The sequence below is a fragment of the Andrographis paniculata genome, unplaced genomic scaffold, assembly GCF_009805555.1.
Source record: "Andrographis paniculata isolate CXL003 unplaced genomic scaffold, ASM980555v1 Contig37END, whole genome shotgun sequence".
In the NCBI taxonomy this organism is placed as follows: Eukaryota; Viridiplantae; Streptophyta; class Magnoliopsida; order Lamiales; family Acanthaceae; genus Andrographis; species Andrographis paniculata.
This window is the reverse complement of record NW_026137570.1, coordinates 6480935-6499392: the sequence shown is the minus strand read 5'-3', so window position 1 is coordinate 6499392 and position 18458 is coordinate 6480935. Positions and strand designations below refer to the sequence as shown.

At 31.0% G+C, this 18458-nt stretch overlaps 2 protein-coding genes across 2 annotated transcripts; one reads left to right on the top strand and one right to left on the bottom strand.

The window, feature by feature from the left end:
- Positions 1-366: 366 nt before the first annotated feature.
- LOC127250394 (squamosa promoter-binding-like protein 7) lies at positions 367-7193 on the bottom strand. The gene is made up of 10 exons (XM_051273672.1): positions 6549-7193; positions 5952-6124; positions 5356-5582; positions 5185-5259; positions 4965-5072; positions 4607-4724; positions 4168-4303; positions 3786-3942; positions 2257-2796; positions 367-904 (listed from the first exon to the last, which is right to left on the bottom strand). Exons 1-10 carry the CDS (start codon positions 7031-7033, stop codon positions 623-625), a joined length of 2301 nt encoding a protein of 766 aa, XP_051129629.1. The 5' UTR covers positions 7034-7193; the 3' UTR covers positions 367-622.
- Positions 7194-13122: 5929 nt separating this feature from the next.
- Positions 13123-16835, top strand: LOC127250623 (serine/arginine-rich SC35-like splicing factor SCL28). Its single transcript, XM_051273997.1, has 7 exons — positions 13123-13374; positions 13916-13993; positions 14077-14241; positions 14359-14417; positions 14676-14715; positions 16073-16363; positions 16468-16835. Exons 1-7 carry the CDS (start codon positions 13235-13237, stop codon positions 16472-16474), a joined length of 780 nt encoding a protein of 259 aa, XP_051129954.1. The 5' UTR covers positions 13123-13234; the 3' UTR covers positions 16475-16835.
- Positions 16836-18458: the final 1623 nt, after the last annotated feature.

Here is an 18458-nt window from a genome sequence, read left to right as displayed (position 1 = left end):
TTTAAAATCCTAAAAATCCAATCCCCCGAACAAACACACCCTTAAAACATTAAAATGAACATCACTTACTAATTACTATTCAATTTTTCAACTTGTAAAACAATACACATCCATTACTTCAACGTCACATCCAAAATAAGAAAATAATGCACAAGCAAGCAACAAACTGTTTTTTTTTTTTTTTTTTTTCAATTTAAATAAATTTTTAATATGATAATTTTATAAATATATATATATATATAAATATTGAAATAATGAGAATTAAATAGTAAATAAAAGTATTAAAAGAGAACAATGCTATAAAAAAACAACTCATTCCATGCCCAAATCAAAAACCAAACGGACAAACAAAATGCACACAAAATGTGCCCAAAAAGAAGCATATAAATTTGCACTGATTCTTTGTTGAAATACCAGATTAGTTTCACATAAGCAACAAATCAAAAGCCTACAAAAGGTACACATCCAAGAAAAGGGAACAAAAAAGCTCGACCCTGTCGATCACCCGCCCGTTCCACGGACACTCAAAACTAATTACTCGAGCATAGAATTTTCTACAAGCCTTTTTCCGAAGAAAAGATTTGTATGTACACATGAAAGACACTCACCGATTGGGAAATGGCTAAGCTTTGTAGAACAAGCACCTATGTATACTTGTGGCGATCTGACCTACCCGTTGGGGGTGGATGACGATCGCACATATTCCAAAACAAACACCAATGGCGGCAATTCCCATGATGATGATGGACCGTGAGGTGAGAATCGATCTAGTTAACAATGGCCCGCAAATCTTTCCCGGCTTGTTGTGAAGTTCTACGTTCATGATCACATCTCCTTTTAAAAGAGGAGTTCTTATGCTTTCGTCCAGAGGTGGCAAAGGTGAGCTCGGCTTTGGTGTCATTTTCTGCGCATGGTTGAAAAGTGAAATTGTTACGATACATTCTTGACAACAAATGAGAACAAGTTGTGAATTTTTAACTTAATCACTATATGACACGAAAGAAAAGAAGAAAGAAGAAATAGTATTCTGATGTAATATATTTTTATTGATTCCTTGTAAAAATATATTATTTTTTTTCACAAAATATTACTAAAAATCAAAAACCAAAATCAAAACCAAAAAATAAAATCAAACTTCAGAATTACACACTTAAAAAAAAAAAAAAAAAAGAGACTTAATTTTTCATTTAATATATTATATTGAAAATTCATTTTCCTCTTCAACTTCGCATCAAATTTCTATTTATATGGACATATGATCCATTCAGTTTTCTACTATTTTCAAACAAACCCAAAACTCCAAAATACGTCCAAACATATCTTAACACATCTTAAGGCTCGGTTTACATTGACTTTTGAAAGTTTTAGCAAAAATACTTATTTCATCTCACAAAACATAACATTAAATATCTCCTATTACTAAAATTCTTCAAAACTTGTTTGGTCGTTTTTCACTATTCAGTCCGTAGAGTTCTCAATAAAAATATCTTACTTACTTTCATAAAATATCACACCAAAATACTATTTAAACCAAAATTCAAATCCAAATACACTTAGTCAAATACAAACCAAAACTCTTATCTAAACAAAGCCAAATCTCTTAAATAAATACTTAAAAAAAAAAAAAAAAAGAAAGAAAGAAAAGAAAACTCTTAACATAACTACTTTATCCTCCAAACATCAACCGGACAAAATAAAGAGATTTTTCACTTGAACACCAACAAGCAACCCCACACCCCCCCCCCCCCCCCCCCCTTAAAGATTATCTCCGCAAACATTCACCACAACAACATACATATGACATACCAGATTTTCTACTCAGGTTGATTCTATCTTGAATTTGTAATAAAGTTTGGCAGTGAAAACAATATGATTAGTAATCCTTCTAACACTATTGGGGCACGTTTACTTTGCAGGATAATATAACAATAGTGTTACAAACACTCGGTTTAATGCCTACGTACATCAGGAGACAACATGTTGAACCAAACATGACCGCCCAATCCTAAACCTATTAATATGTCTTACTTTCGTCTATATTTAGGTTGTGTCTGAAATTACCACTCCTATCTTCAATAAGGTATGCTACGACTTAAACACAATTTGAAATCATGAACTATATTATTTTTTTCATGAAATTCAGGCATAAACAACTGGAAATGACAATGGCAGCAAACAGAAACCTCCAAACTTCAGTTATGTTGTGTCGAATATTGTAATGAATAGAGAAATAAAAAAAATAACTTAACTGATTACCTGTTTAGTGGCTGGAACAACAGATTGCATTGTGTCAGGGGAGCAGGAGCTTTTCCGGCAAAAATTTCTATCGTCGGTTGGCATGATGGAAACATCTTCATCTAATAATTTCTGAGCAAGCCTCTGCTGAGCAATATCCATACTTCTTCGGAATAATCCCATCTCAGAATCAGATATGTCAGCGATCGAACTGTTGTCCATATAATAATTCAAACAGCTCGTCACTCTCTCCAAGATCACACGGGATTCATTTTCTATCAAGAAATTCAACAGATTGTTGAATCTCTGAATATGAATACTCGTCAAGTGTTGTTTGGATGTGGGTTTCCTCAGCAACCATGCAACATCTAAAATAAACTCCGAAAATTGTGACTGCCTGAAAGCAAAAACCTCACACTTGGGCTGTAGAGGAGATGGTGTGTGTTCTTGGGGGGATACGTGTTTCTCAAACCTTCGTTGCAAAACCTCCATTTCCATACAAGTTTCTTTGTCACCAACGAGAATTGGGATAAAGTTGGATAAACCAGATTGGTTCTCAACCTGCAGAAGCCGTCGATATAAATAAAACAACCTATGTTCATTAAAAGATATCCTCGTACTGACAGTCAGACACAAAATGCTACTTATGGTTAATAAAAATATAACCCCCCCCCCCCCCCTAAAAAAAAAGGAAAAAAACAAAATAGGTAGAGAAATGGAGAATAAACAAGTATTATTTCATACAGCCTAGTTCAGTTCTTTACTAATTTTAGCAATCGCATACATAAAATTGGATTTGAGCTAAATCTGGAAAGGCCATACAGAAAACCAAAACTGTCTTCTACCGTGAAAGAGGACACGAGTCAAAGATGTACGTAGCTGATTTAGAAAATAATCCACGATACTATTTGCGGCGTATTTTATTCCGTAAAAAAACTGAAATATTCTCTCCGTTCGCCAAATTTACTCACTTTTATTTTTAGTCTGTTGCTAAATTACCCTGTTACTAATTTTGACAAAGTCAACATTTAACTATTTCAACACTTTCCTCACAACAAATACGACTACCTTTATTACATTCTCTATCCTCATTTTCTTTAATTCTAATTAGATTTCCAAAAATATCCCCAATTATTCTTCTACTTTTATTACTTTTTCAATAAAATATTCATCTTTTTTAATTTTTGTGAGGCGGACACAAATGCTCTAATTTTACCGGACGGAGAGAGTATATAATACCCTCTTACAAAATAAGGAATTTGATGTACAGAAACAGCGCAGGGGGTTTTTTGAGTTTAAAACAATCAAATCTTCTTATTATTTAATTCCCAAGAACCCAAGTTTTTAGACAGACAACAAGCAAACTACATGTTATATAGTAGCAAAACTCATTCATATGTATTAAAAGCACGCTCTGGAAGTTCAAGTCAATTATGACCATCCTTTACTAGCATCCCGATAAAATGACCTTTATGGTGAAATGAATGGTTTATAGACTTGTACAACGAGCAAGATATGCATGAGAAGGTATTAAGAAACACAAATCTCACCTCAATAAAAGCAGGGCCCCTGACATCTATATCAATCCCAGGTACAAAAATCTTCAACAATTGATGATCTATCGAGTCAGCGCCTCCTTTTTCACAGCATATAGAGGAGACGCGAATATTATACACAAGGTATCGCCCGGAAAATGAAATAAGAAACCTGACATGATAAATTATTTAGGGTTTCATGTAGAAAGCATGAAAGCAGGTAATGAGAGTGCATCGGCACGCAAAATTATAGAAAAAATAACAATAATTGTCGTCCATTGGCGTTTCCATCAATGTCTCGGTCCTATCAGTGGAAAAGACATCTCTGAGGGACTTTCAGCAAATTGAAGAAAAGTTTAAAACAACTAATTTTCTAGAAATGAGCACCATATTGTACCGAAAGTTTGGTTGCAGTAGATGATTCCCACAAGCCACAAATTCCATTGGCTTTCCAGCCTCGAAGAAAGTTGGATATATGTAGTGAAGCTTTGGAGCTGCACTCCTCGTTCTTGTTCTCACAACTGAATTAGCATCTGTTTCAACAATGGTTCCAAAAATAAATCATCAACACTATCCATTGATGTGGCACTCCCAAGTAACATAATGAAGCAAGGCTATTATAAATATTATTATAATTGATTAAATATAAACTAATTACAATAGTTTAATGATACCCAACCAGAAATTTTAGGAATTTCTAAATCAGATCAGGTACACAAACTAACGAACTCCAATGGCTCGGCTCCAAGTACAATAGTTTTGATAATAGATAAGTTACCAAACTTTTGATTGAAAACCTTGACGAAATGAAATATTGAAATCATTAACCAGCTAACCTTTCGTGACACGGAATATCATCTCATTAAGATAAACAGACATTGTGCCTCTTCCAGACAACATGCTCCCCGGGGCAGAAACCAAGTCTTTTATGTACAGAGTTGGCTCTTCCAACAGCTGCTCCAACGCCAACATATTGCATATATTACATAATGGAGTTTACAAAAAACGAGGAATTTTCCAAAACAATTGAAGCCATGAGAACAATATCAATTATAAAAGACAAGAATGTCGTGCCACGATTACAACACATTTATAATTCATAAGCAAACAGAGAGATAAAAACCATCTAACTGTTGCTAGCTCAGTGTACTGCAGTTCTTACAGTCACTATGAAAGACTGAATTACGCGAATACCTTACGCCACACCGGCTTTGGCATGGCAATAAAAGCTGTCAAAATTGTACAACCGGGACGGATGTAGCCCTCCAATTCAACAGGCATACTAGCCAACCATTCAAATATCTATAAGCATACCACCAACATGTCAATTAGAAACCATTAGCAATCTTAATATAAACGGAATTGTTTATTTCCCTGGTATAATACTAAACTGCAATAATAACGTTTGAAATACTTGATGTCGCAGTCGTCGAGGAAACTCTGCAGGATTCCAGTCATAAAGTTTGAAGGAGATCCGACCAGTAGGGCACTGCATTAGATATCAAAGTATTGCCAATTAACCTGTGAGGCATTCGGTGAGAAACAGAAATAAATACGGAATGCATATACAAGACATCAGGAATACCACAGAGGAAAAAGTACTCTTGTTGTCAAGGTAGAGAGGAGAGGATTTCGATTCTGGATTCTGGTTGTCGCCATCTGTATGAGTTTCAGCAATGGCTGCTGAAAAAGACACAATACTATCAGTTTGGACATTTTGAGAACCGGGCATGGAACATAGTGTGGAGATGTGTCCATCTGAATCCAACAATGTCTCTCTTTCTTCTACTTGACTGCTCAACGATGCTCCATCTGGATTGTCAAAAAGTCGTCAGGATAGCCAAAACATAACCAAAACAGTGCAAACTAGAAAGAACTGAAATTTATCCTAAGTGTTCAACACTAACAAGAATCAAACTCTACATGCTGTTACATATCCATCTTGCCTAAAAGTTTGATCTCCTCTTGTGCAGACAAACAAATCTATTTTTTCATAAAGGCAATAGGAAGATATATCAACTTTATAGTAGGGATTCATACGATGAGTGTTAGTTTTATAGTAGGTTAGACTTAATTGCTCCAACACGGCTTGTCTAAGGAAGAATCAGTGAGAAACTATCGGAAAAAGAAAAATACAAAGATCAAAACTCATTAATCTAAAAGCCACCAAGGTCGCCGAACCTTTTTCAGCTGTGTCATCTCCACTTATGTCATCAACCAGCACAACCTGTTGTGCTCCCTTCCCCAAGTCTTTTTGGGATTCATCAGGTTTTCGTCGCCGCCTCTTATTGTGCCTTTCTAGTTTCCGCCTACAACTACGTCTGCCCTCGTCAAAATCAGACAAGACATGAAACCTGCCAAAGCACCCGACCTATTAGCCCAATCACGAATAAATCAGCTGCAATCTGCCACATTCAACTCTCATAACTAGAGCTACAGATTAGCAAATCTCAGAGAAAAGGTATAACAATCAGCTAAATTAGTCATAGCCATTGAAGCAAGGATGAATCAAGCCAATGGTGTGATAATTCTTCACAATAAAAACTATAAACCCTAGAAAGTCAAAATCCTCCCAGACATCATACGCAATGAAGTTGAGAAAAGAATTGACAATTCATAAGCATGCTACTGAGATAATCTAAGGTTAGCTCCCAATGCAGTTCGTCATCAACAGCAGCGCAATCGATATAAACCCTATACCCCCAATTTCGCAAAAACAAATTTCATAAATTGACAACTAAATCCACGGAATTAAGCTACGAGGATCCCGATTCTTACTTCCCGCACTGCTGGCAGTATCTCTTGCTCTCGCCGCCGAGAGCGACGGAGCCGGCAGTGGCGCACCGCAAGCACACCCGATGCCGCCTGTGATAGCCTTTGAGCTCACTAATATCCGCCTCGCAACCCGGCACCTGGCAACGAATCGGATTTCCGGCCGGGGCCCGACCCGTCCGGTTCCGCTTCTTGCCGGGCAGCCCGGGCTCCGCGTCCTCCTCTTCATCCAGCTTCTCGTCCAGTTCCGGGCAGGCGCAGGGGATCCGACCCGCGAGGAAATTCGAACAGACCAATCTCGGATCCCTCTTCCTCACCCGACCCGGACTGCCCTGCCGTTGACTTTGGTCAACGCCGGACTGGTCTTGCTCCGGCGGGGGGAAAGAGATGCCGAGGCTATCGTCGATGTTGAAGTTGAGGAATTCAGACCAATCGAAAAGTGAAGAAGCCGATGGATCGGCGGCGGCGGCGGGCGGCGGATTCTCATCCATGATTGATTAATTGTGGGGTTGGGAAAAATGGTTTTTCTTTTTCTGAAGGGTCAGAAAATTCGTGCTCCCGACGGTGCGCTGGGTGCTGACACGACGTAGAGAAATTCTGAACGGTGGGAGATGGTGGGGCCGCCGGGGTGGGGGGAGAGTTGGGGTTGGGGGTGAGGGTGGGGGTGGGAGAATCGAATGCTTGTTTGCTTTTCTTATATGATGTTTGAGTTGTTTGTATTGGTCCGGGACTTAGAGTCCCGGGTAATTAATAGCGTTGGATTACATGGGCCCCATCGGTGTCGTCATAGTGTTGGTAGCTCCATGAGTGTCGGGTATTTTGTGTTGGGACTGGTACAATGCAACTCTCTTGTGTATATATTGAAAATAAACATTCTATTTTTAGTGCATGATTTAAAAAATAGTAGTAATATTTTAGTTATAGTAAATACTTAAAATAATATAAAGATAATTTTTTAAATTTTTTATAAAATAAAAATATTTATAGAAAAAAATATAGAATCTACAATTACGTAATTAAAACATCAGTTTATCATTTTTAAAACATTCACTGTAATTATAATATTATTATTTTTTAAATACGGTGATAAATATTTTTTTATATGTGGACGAATGAAGTATTATACTACAGTAATTATTTATATTAGTATATTTATATTTATTTATTTATTGTATTATTTTTAAAAACCTTTTTATGTATTGTGCATAAAACATTGTATGCTATGGAAGGTTTATTGTTATTACTTCTAAAATAAATATTATTTTTTTCATTTCAATTAAAACTATTTTTTTTTATATTTGTATATTTCATTATAAAGTATTTTTTCTAATTTAATAAAAATTATACATTAGTATCAAAATATTTTTAATTTTTATTTAAATTATAAAATATCATTATATATACAATTATTTTATACTCTCTTCATCTTAAACACTCCGCAACATTTTTCTTTTATTTATTTCAAATATCATTCAACATTTTTAAAATAAGAATTAATTAAATGTATTTAATACATACTTCACATTTTATCTCTTAGCATGATTCAAATGAATATATACTTTTCTCTCATTATATCACTTAATTCTCAAATTATCTATTTAATATTATGCATCTAAATTTATGTGAAAAATATCAATAATCGACTTTCACTAATAATAAAAATATTTTTATTTATTTCTACTGAGCAATTCCAAATAAAACTTTCATCGTAATTTTTTAAAGTAAGATTTTTTCTGTTAACTTCAATTTTTTTATATATATTATTATATTTAAAATAATTTTATAGTTAAAGTATGGTAATTATATAACAATTAAATAACATCTTATTAAATTAAAGTTTGCACAAAACATCATATTATTTTAAAATTGATGTTTGATCGTAAACACAGACCTAAATTGCAAACAAAAAAGGTCAAATATCTAAAATAGTTTTTCTTAAAAAATAATTGATTAGTCTTTCGTTTTATAGTATTTGTAATAATAATATAACACTTTGTCTTAAAAAAATATATGAATGATTAATCAATTATTTATGTATTTAGTTTATTTTAAAAATACTATTTAATATATTTATTATTTTTTTGTATTAAATTTGTATAATTAGGTTCGTATTTACATTCAAACACCAATTTTTTACGAATATAGTGTTTTGTGCAAATTTTCATTTAACACAAGGGGCTTCATAGCAATAAATAAAATATAATATATCTTATACATTTTTACTAGAATATAATAGAGTTTAATATAGTTTACTTGTTTAAATATAACGTTAATATTTATTTATATCAAATTAAATAGGCAAAAATCAATTTTTGTCATAATATAACTAAAATTTTATCAAATTTTATCCTAATATAAGTCTCATTATAAACAATTTCAATCAATTTTGGTCTTACTATAAACAATTTCAATCAATTTTGATATCGCTGTTAAAAAACTAATAGAACTTGCTGACGTTGACGTAATGGAATCGACGTGGCAGCTGAATTGAAAAGTACACGGTCATGTACAAATTTATATGGTCATGTACAATTATACACAATCATGTATATTTTAGTTTACAATTATACACGGTTATGTTTAATTCTACATGGTTGTGTACTTTTCTTTTTTGGTCTAATTTTTTTTGTTATATTTTTAAATATATATATATATATTAGTAGTGTAACCGAATGTTTAACAATATCAATTATCCTAAATTCAAAATATTTTTTTAAAAAAAATAATAAATTTTTAAACCAAAACAGGAATGTACATAACCGCGTAGAATTATACATGATGACCATGTAATAACATAGTCGTGTATAATTGTACACTAAAATATATATGACCATGTGACAACATGGTCGTGTATGATTGTAAATGACTTTGTATTTTTCAATTTAACCACGTCAACTCTGTTACGTTCATATCAACTATTTTCATTAGTTTTTTGAACAGTGTGACCAAAATTGATAAAAATTATTTATAAGGGAGTAAAATTAATAAATTTTTGTTATATTGTAATCAAAATTAATTTTTTTCGCCTATTAATTACTTCCTATATCCGGACTAAGTTCGTAACGCCATGATTTGTTTGGAGGATTGGAATTAAATTCTAACTATTCATCCAATTTTTTTCTTTAAAAAACATCAAATCAAACATCTATTTTTCATTTTTTATGTTATACTAAAAATTAATTTTACATTCAAAACATCACATCAACACCTATTTATATCACATCATACAACTATTCAAATTCAAAATTTTCACTGTCCAAATCTCAATCCAAAATCCAAACCCGAACAAACACACCCTAAAAGTTGTTAACACAATAGTACATATAAATAATATAATATGTATTGTATTAATGTAATTACCGACAGTTTATATATTTTTAATTTATAAATTGTTTTTTGTTTTTTTAATCAGAATAACTTAATTAGTGAAGTTAAAATGACGACACTCAAACGACAATAAGGCGAAAAGAATACGACCGTTCATATATTGACCTGTTTAACTTGTTTTTTCTTTTAAAAAAAATAAAAAATAAAAATTGTTGAATTTGATTTGAATTTATAAAAAAATAACAATTATTATAATTTTTTATTAAATTCCGTGAGCAAAGTACACATTTAGATAGCAAATACTCCCTCAATCCCATGTAATATTGATGTATTACTGTAAACACGAAAATTTAGGTAAAATATAATTAGTAAGTAATTAAGAAGTGTATTAGTAAAAATAATTATAGATTAAAATTAAAATAAATAAATAGTTTAATTAAAATTAAGAAAATTATAATATTTAAAATTTAAAATGCGATTAAAGTGCATAATTATATTTTCAAAAATATAAAGGACATATTATGTGGAACGGACGAAAATAGAAAATATGGACAAATTATGTGGGACGAAGGTTTATTACTCCCTCCCTCCGGTCAATCTATTTTTTCTTTTTGTACGTTCCACAAAAGATGATCCCTTCGTGACTACTCAAAATTCTTTTATTTATGTCTCTTTCATCAATTAATATAATTTTTTTATATATATTTAAAACTCCTCATTTTTTTTATAAAACTAATTTATGTTAATGATTTTTTATTTATTTATTTGTATTATATAAAATTTTATTATATGATATTCATATTGCATATATTTTTTCGAGATATAATTTTAAAATTTTTTAAAATACCAATAATATTATTCATATAAAAAAATAATAAAATAATATCATAATTTATTATTAATAACTTATTCATCCATCGCGGGACAGAAAGAATATAATATTATATATTTTCTTAAAGTAAAAAAACAAAAGAAATAGATATTACACACCCAGATTAAAAATGCAATGTCAAAAAATATGAGAATACAATTTAATGACATAAATAGAAAAGTTTATAGCTGTAAAAGAGAAAAAAAAAAAAAAAAAAAACCTACTGTTTTACAAACATATCAAAAAAGAAATTAATATTTTCTACTCCTTATTTGAGGTACGTTCTTTTATAAAATTTTTATTATTCATTATATTTTTTTAAAAAAATATCAAATTAAATATATATTTTTTATTTTTAATAATATAATATTAAAAATCAATTTTACACGTTCAAAATATTTACTATTTCATCAAACTAAAATCCAAACTCTCAAACAAGTGTTTGTTTTAAATTTTGAGTTTTATGTATTTTTCTATGTTAAATATAAAAAAACGTGACGAAAACTTATTTTTCGATTGAATATAATATATATATTATATTTTTATAATATTAATCGAAGATACATTGAAAAACAAACTAATATATTAAATAATACCTTCATTTTTTTTAAAAAAAAAAATACTAATAATAAAACTGCACCTAACCAATTGTATATTACTCTATCAGGCTAGTAAATTTATATAAATTTAGTTGGACAAATAGACTAGTAAATAATTATATTTTAAGTATAAAAATGGATAAGTAAAAATAGAGTGAAGATATTATAGACAATTTATTAATGAGTTGATAAAAATATTATAAAAAATTAAAAATTTATTTATTATTTATAAAATTGCAATATAAGATTATAGGCAGATAAAGTTGTTTATGGATTGTAAATAAGATTAACTAACATAATAATTACATAATTTTTGCAAATAAATAGAGTATTTATTTAATTGTAAATTAAATATAAAATTTCAGTGCCTTTAATTTTGAGTTGAATTTGAAATCATAATTCCAAATTTAGTTTAAATAATATGATATTTTGTTAAATAAAAAAGAATCATTTATTAAATAACTGTATTTTTTGTTTATTAAATTAAATTATAAATATATTTTATTTTTTATTAATATAATCATACAAATATAAATATTAATATTAATAAAAAATGAATTAAATTAAATAAACAAAATTGAATATAATTATAAATATAAATATAATACTCTCATAATATAGTCTTAATTGGGTTAGACACGAGATTGAAAGAATATTGATATTATATTAGTAGTTGGTAAAAAATATAAATAAAAATTATTTTTGCCCTTGTGAGTGTATTAGTGTAAAAAATAGCGACAATTGTGTAATAAAAAAAAATAATAATAGTTTTATGGTGATATGATTATTTATGAAAAATAAGACTATTATTTTGAGACGGGAAAAAATGATAAACAAGACTTAATGTATTGGGACGGAGAGAGTACTTAATAAAGAAAATGAAGCAAATTAAATAAACAAAATTGAAAACTCTAATATACATACAAAATTAATCTAAAATTTATTAGAATTTTTTTTTAAATTTAAAATTTAAATAAAATTATTTTAAAAAATAGATATAATCTAATAAAAAATTAAAGTAATTAAATATAAAAAAATGTATGAAAAAAATTATATAATAAAAGTAATTAATTATAATACTAATAAGTAAAAATAATGGAGTAATAAACTGTAATTTTGAAAAACTGTAAAAAAAAAAAAATTGTCAAAATTGCAAAACTTTTTTAAAAAATGGGATCCATATTGACCTCTTGTGTATATATATATATATATATATATATGATATATGATATGATAATTTAGTCTTGAATATCATATTGTAACTGATATAGTCTAGACACACGTCGGTTAAATACAACCATGTTAAATGGCTAAAAAGTGTGATTTGGATAAAATTTTACTATTTATTCAAAATTTCTCCAAGTATTCAGATTTAAAATTTTTACTATTCAAATCACAACTCAAAATCAAAATCCCGAACAAACACACCCACAAAAAGTCAACACTACACGGGCATTCACTTGTTTTTGTTTGGGGCATTTTTCACTGTTAATTAATTTTTTTTAAAAAAATGGTCAAATTAATTATTTTTTATATTATACTAAAAATTAATTTAAAATTTAAAATATTATATCAATACTTATTTATATCATATTTATAACTATTTCAATTCAAATTTTTTACTATTCAAATCAAAATCAAAACTTCCAAACAAACACACTTGGGTTGTATCGTTATATAATAAAATGAAAAGGGCGATTTTTATATTTACGTAAGAATGGAGGAGTAAACTGCAATTATCAATTCTCCCTCCAAAAATTTCGACGCACGCATTTTTATTTCAAAGAAGCGAACGAAGCGACGCCTCTGGATAAGATTAGGGTTAGGGTTTTCCTGTGGCGAATTCTCAGTGCGGGTTTCCGGTGAAATTCGCAAAGCAAAACGGAGAAGAGTCGATGGGGAGACATCGGAGCAGGAGTCGCAGCCGCAGCCCGGCTAGAAGAAAGCGTTACGACGATCCCCGTGACCGCCGTCATGATCGCCGCTCTCCGGCCCCGTCTGGACTTCTTGTTCGAAATATTTCTCTGAGCGCTAGGTCTTTTTATCCCCTCATTTCAAGAGCTTTCCGTTAGTGATTTGACGTTTTTCTTTACTTCAGAACAAAAAAATCGATTGTGAAATTTGAACTTGAAAAGGTTTCTTTTGTTTGGTTTCGTTATCCTTTAAAATTATGCGAAAAATAGATTGTAAAGTGCTTTCTATGGATACCTGCTGGAGTCTGAACTTAGAAATCTTTTTAGTTTATTTTTGTTGGTGCGAAATTGCGAATGCTGTTGAATTATTCAATCGATTTTGTAGATCTCCAGGTTTGTCTTACCAGGTGATTCTTAGGAGTTTAGGGGTTTTAGGTTCAAAATAAGCAATATATAGTTGGTTTTGTTTGATTAGTGGAGGATAATAGCCTCCTTTTGTGCTGCCGTATTAGATTACTACTCAGTTAGTCAATAATTATCACTTTAACAGATTCTTGTTTATGATTTTCGAAGCTTGTTTGTGAATTCTTTTGTCCTATAGCTTTCTGTTTTTCATCATTTATGAAATGTGATTTTACTGAGGTTCCTTTATTTTTCCTGTAGGCCTGAAGACCTGAGGGTTCCATTTGAGAGGTTTGGTCCAATTAAGGATGTCTACTTGCCCAAAAATTACTACACGGGGTAAGTGTTGGGGCTGCATCTCCAGGACCTTAACGCAGCTGATGTGATCCACGCTTGATTTTTATTTTTTCTTGAAATTTTAGTGAGCCTCGTGGCTTTGGATTTGTCAAGTTCCGCTACCCTGACGATGCAGCTGAGGCGAAAAGCCACCTGGATCGCTCAGTTATTGGAGGACGTGAAATCAGGATTGTTTTTGCTGAGGAGAACAGGAAAACTCCTCAAGAAATGCGTAGAATTTCACGCACAAGGTTGTAATTGACTGTAGCTTGCTCTCTACATGTGGCTAACGTTTCCTTTATATATGCAATAACAGCTAGGGCTAATTTTCCTTTGCTTGTTTATAAAAGTTTTACTTTATTCTGCAGTTCCCGAGGAAGCTACCGGAGACACAGTCCATCATTTTCCCCTAGGCGTCGCCATAACTGTAAGTGTGCATTTCTAATATCTTCTTTTTTAATGTTATTACATCAAAGAATGCTGTTCTTTTGAGTAACAATCATATTTGGTCCTGAAATGACCCCATTGTTGTACAATAAAATCTTAAGCACCATTCTACACTGGCTATCCACTAGAAGGGATGCAAATGAGTGCTGGCTGATATAACACATTTGAACATTTTAAACTTATCATGTATATAAGCCCTTAAAATCCTTCTGAAAGGTTGTGATTTCTTGCCTGGCAGCTGAATCACGCTCTCCTTCTCCATCAAGGCGCTACTCAAGGTCTGTTTTTCAATTATTGCAGAAAATAGACTTGTTTTCCGGTACAATGTTGAGAAGTTATGTTACATTTATATAATTTGCAACTCATGAGATCTCTCTCCTGTCACGGAGCATGATGATTTTCCATTGGTGTCAATCTGTCAAGTGTTTGGTTATTTTTGATCATTTTTTGCATGATGCATGTGGATGACGATAATGCTGACTACTGGAATATTTATGCAGTTGTGATATCTGAGGTTCCGAAAATGCCCTTCTAATAAGATTTAGGCACCTAGATCTCAAATTATGTCCATTTTAGAATAAACATTTGTTTTGTTTTCCTGATGGTATACATTTATTAGTTGAATAATCACTCAACTATGATGTTCAAAGCTGTTTTAATGCATCAGGGAAAGCATTAGATTAACAAGTCAACAAACAAACAGACAGTTTTGCCTTTGGTTTGCATATGAGATGTCTATAAGCAAATTCTACCCGAATGCTTGAGTTCTTCAATTTTCTGGACGATACTTTATTTTTGATATGATTTCGTGCAACTGTAGTTAGTCTTTCTTAAACATGTATTGCATGTTTGCCGTAGAGTCAAGTGACAATCTGCCCTTATTTTGCAGATTTGAACTCACAAAGATTATAAATAATTTAAGGCCTAATAAAGAGGAATGTGAAAAGGGAACTAACATCAGCGAACTTGCTTTACATTTTTTCTTACAAACTTTCTCCAGTAATTTCTAGTTCCAATAAAACCCAAGGCGAATTGTTTATTTTTGCCTTCGACAGCCTGTTAAAGCTTTTTGTTGTATTGGATGGCCAACTTGGTATGATGTGTGAAATCATTAGGAAACTTTTATTCTTCATTTAGTTTGTTAGTTTGATTTTTTAATGTTGCATACTATCCAGTCAAAGAATGATTAAAGCTATAGTTGGCCAAAGAAAGAAACCATCTTCAAAGGCGTATCAAAGTTATTATGATTGAAGTGTTGAAAATGCCTACGAAAAAGATAGTATGAGGTTTCTAATTGTTGGGGCAAGGCAGCTTGGAAGTTTTCAGATGCTGATGAACCCGAATAAAGCGTTTAACAGTTTGTGGACCAAAGTTAATAGTTTTTGTCCCGAATTTCTGGAAAGGATGCAGGTAATAGTCATGTTTCAGTCATTAGATAATCCCAGGGAGATTATTTTATGCTGAAACCTTAAATGTATTTCTCTAAGTGTTTGCGGATTTGGACATTCTTCCATATCAGAATCATTGGTTGTGTCTGTTTGCTGTCCTAATCGTCTGGCTTTCACTACCTTTGCTTGGGTGCAAAAATTATTGTAACACCCTAGACGTTTGCTTATTCTTATTTCTGTTCAACAGAGACAGAGGTCATGGAGCCAGAGACTATAACCCGTCTCCGCGACGATCAAGATCCATCTCCAGATCAGTTTCTCCTAGAGATGACAGGACTCATAAGCCTCGTGGAAGATTGCCAAGGCATTCTAAATCACTTTCTCGCTCGAGATCTCCTGATGATAAGAATGTGGATAAGCCCGCCAATCTCACCCCAAGTCCTGGGGAAAATGGTCAGACTCGTCCACTTCCAAGAAAGTCGGAGAGTCCAAGAAAGGTTTCTCGAAGTCCTGCAAGGTCCCGTTCTAGATCATACAGGTCAGTATTTTGCATCAGTTAGTGCTTTTTCTGACATTGGTGTACGCGTTCAAGGTCGCCTGTTACCTAGCAGATACTGTAACATTTTGTTTTATGATTTGCAGTCCTTGACGATTTGGTGGCGTCGTCCTTCCTGTTCTGCATCAGTTTGCGGTGATGCCCAAGTGAATGGAAAATATGTCAAAAACTTTGAGGTACGACTGAGATGCTATTTCGACAGTTTTAAGTATGTTTGGATGAACGTAGTTACTATTTCTTGAGACACTTTGTGTTTGCAAGTTATGTTTTTGAATAGATTGGTTTTGTTAGTGATTGAATATGGTATGAATGTTTTTATTGAAATTCACAGTTTTATTCAATAGTAGGCGTAGTCGACCACCGATATGTTTTGTGCAATGCTTTGAGTAGGCTTTAGATGTATAACATTGTGCAATATTGTTGGATCTATCTATATGTCTGTTCTGTTGTGTTTTGATTTTTTGTTATTTTTTTTAGGTGAAATAGTTGTTAGATCTATATATATATATTTTAATGAAAATATGATGTTTTTATTGAGAATGTTGAGAATATCTTGTAAAGAAATTGAAAATGACAGCCAAAATGTATGGGTTGTGTTATTTGATTTGTTTGGGCTTTGTTTAGTTAAGAGTTTTGGATGCTATAGTTTTTCTTTTTAGTCCAGGTTGAGTTTGGATATTTTATATATATATATATTTAAAATGATATTTTGTGATAAAAAAAATTATATTTATTTTTTAGAAATGTGTTGTCTTGATAGTGAAAATTTGAATGAAAATAGAGTTGAGTTTTTGTGGATTTATGAATAGTAAAATTTTTAATTTGACTAGTTATGTAATATATATATATATATAAGTACTTATGCAAAATTGATTTTTAGCCTAATATAAAAAATAAAAAATAATTATTTAATATAATATAAAGAAGTATTGATATGGTCTTTGTTTACAAAATATTGTGGTGTTCTGTAAGATGAACTAAAGATGTCATCTAACGTCGTGTGTCTTTTTGTTTTAAAAAAATTGTTCAGTCACTTATTTTTGGGTGACAATTTCTTAAGAATATTACTTAAAATATGTATATAATATATTAATATAATATGTATTTTGTTACTCATATAAACTATTAATTCAACAGAGTATTAATTTTAATTTTTTTTTTTACTATTATCGACATGATTTTTTATATTTAATATAAAAAAAATATTTATTGAAAAACACAGTGAATGGACTTATATTGTTGTCTAATGATGGTAAATTTTCAAAAGTTGCATGTGTTTTGAATTATTAGCTTTATACTTTCAGCATTATTTTTAAATTGCAATTTTCTAAAAATAATAATAATAAATACAAAATAGTTTATAAAAAAATCAAAAAGTCATTTTTTTAAAAATACTCATTATATAATACTAAATTTTATAATTTTTACACATACATCAAAAATTATTTCGGGGGAATTGACTCATTATTGGTTTTCTCTCTTTATATATACACATGTTATATATATATATATTCACATGTATATTATTTTTCTTTCTTTTCCTTTTTATTTTTATTTTTTTTCTTTCCTTGTTTTCTTTCTTCTTTTCTTTGCACATATATGATACTACTCTATCTTTTCATATAGCTCAAGTTTTTTGGACACTATATAAATTTCTCATTGCCAGATAATTTTGTCATTCTTAAAATTTTGGTTTATCTCATTTTAGTATAGATTTCTTTCTGTTTTTTTAATATTTGTGTGTGTCTATTTTTTTTTTTTAATTTTATTTGTCCTCTCTCTCTCCCTCTCTCTCTTTTATTTTTTATTTTTTATAAGATGACTTATTTAAAAGATGTCTCCTCCCCTCCGGTAATGGCAAGTTGATGATTTTTGAGAAGGCCGACCATTGGACAAAGCGATCCGTTTATTGGTGCCCCTACCGTCCGTAGGACGTGCAGCCGCTCGCCTTCGCTTGGAGGTTCCAAATTTTTCGAAGATGTGATCTCGGGGTGTCGCGGCGGAAATCATATCTTGTAATCCTCACTCCACAACAGTTGCTTTCCACCGCAGCATCCCGAGATCACGTTTTTAGAAA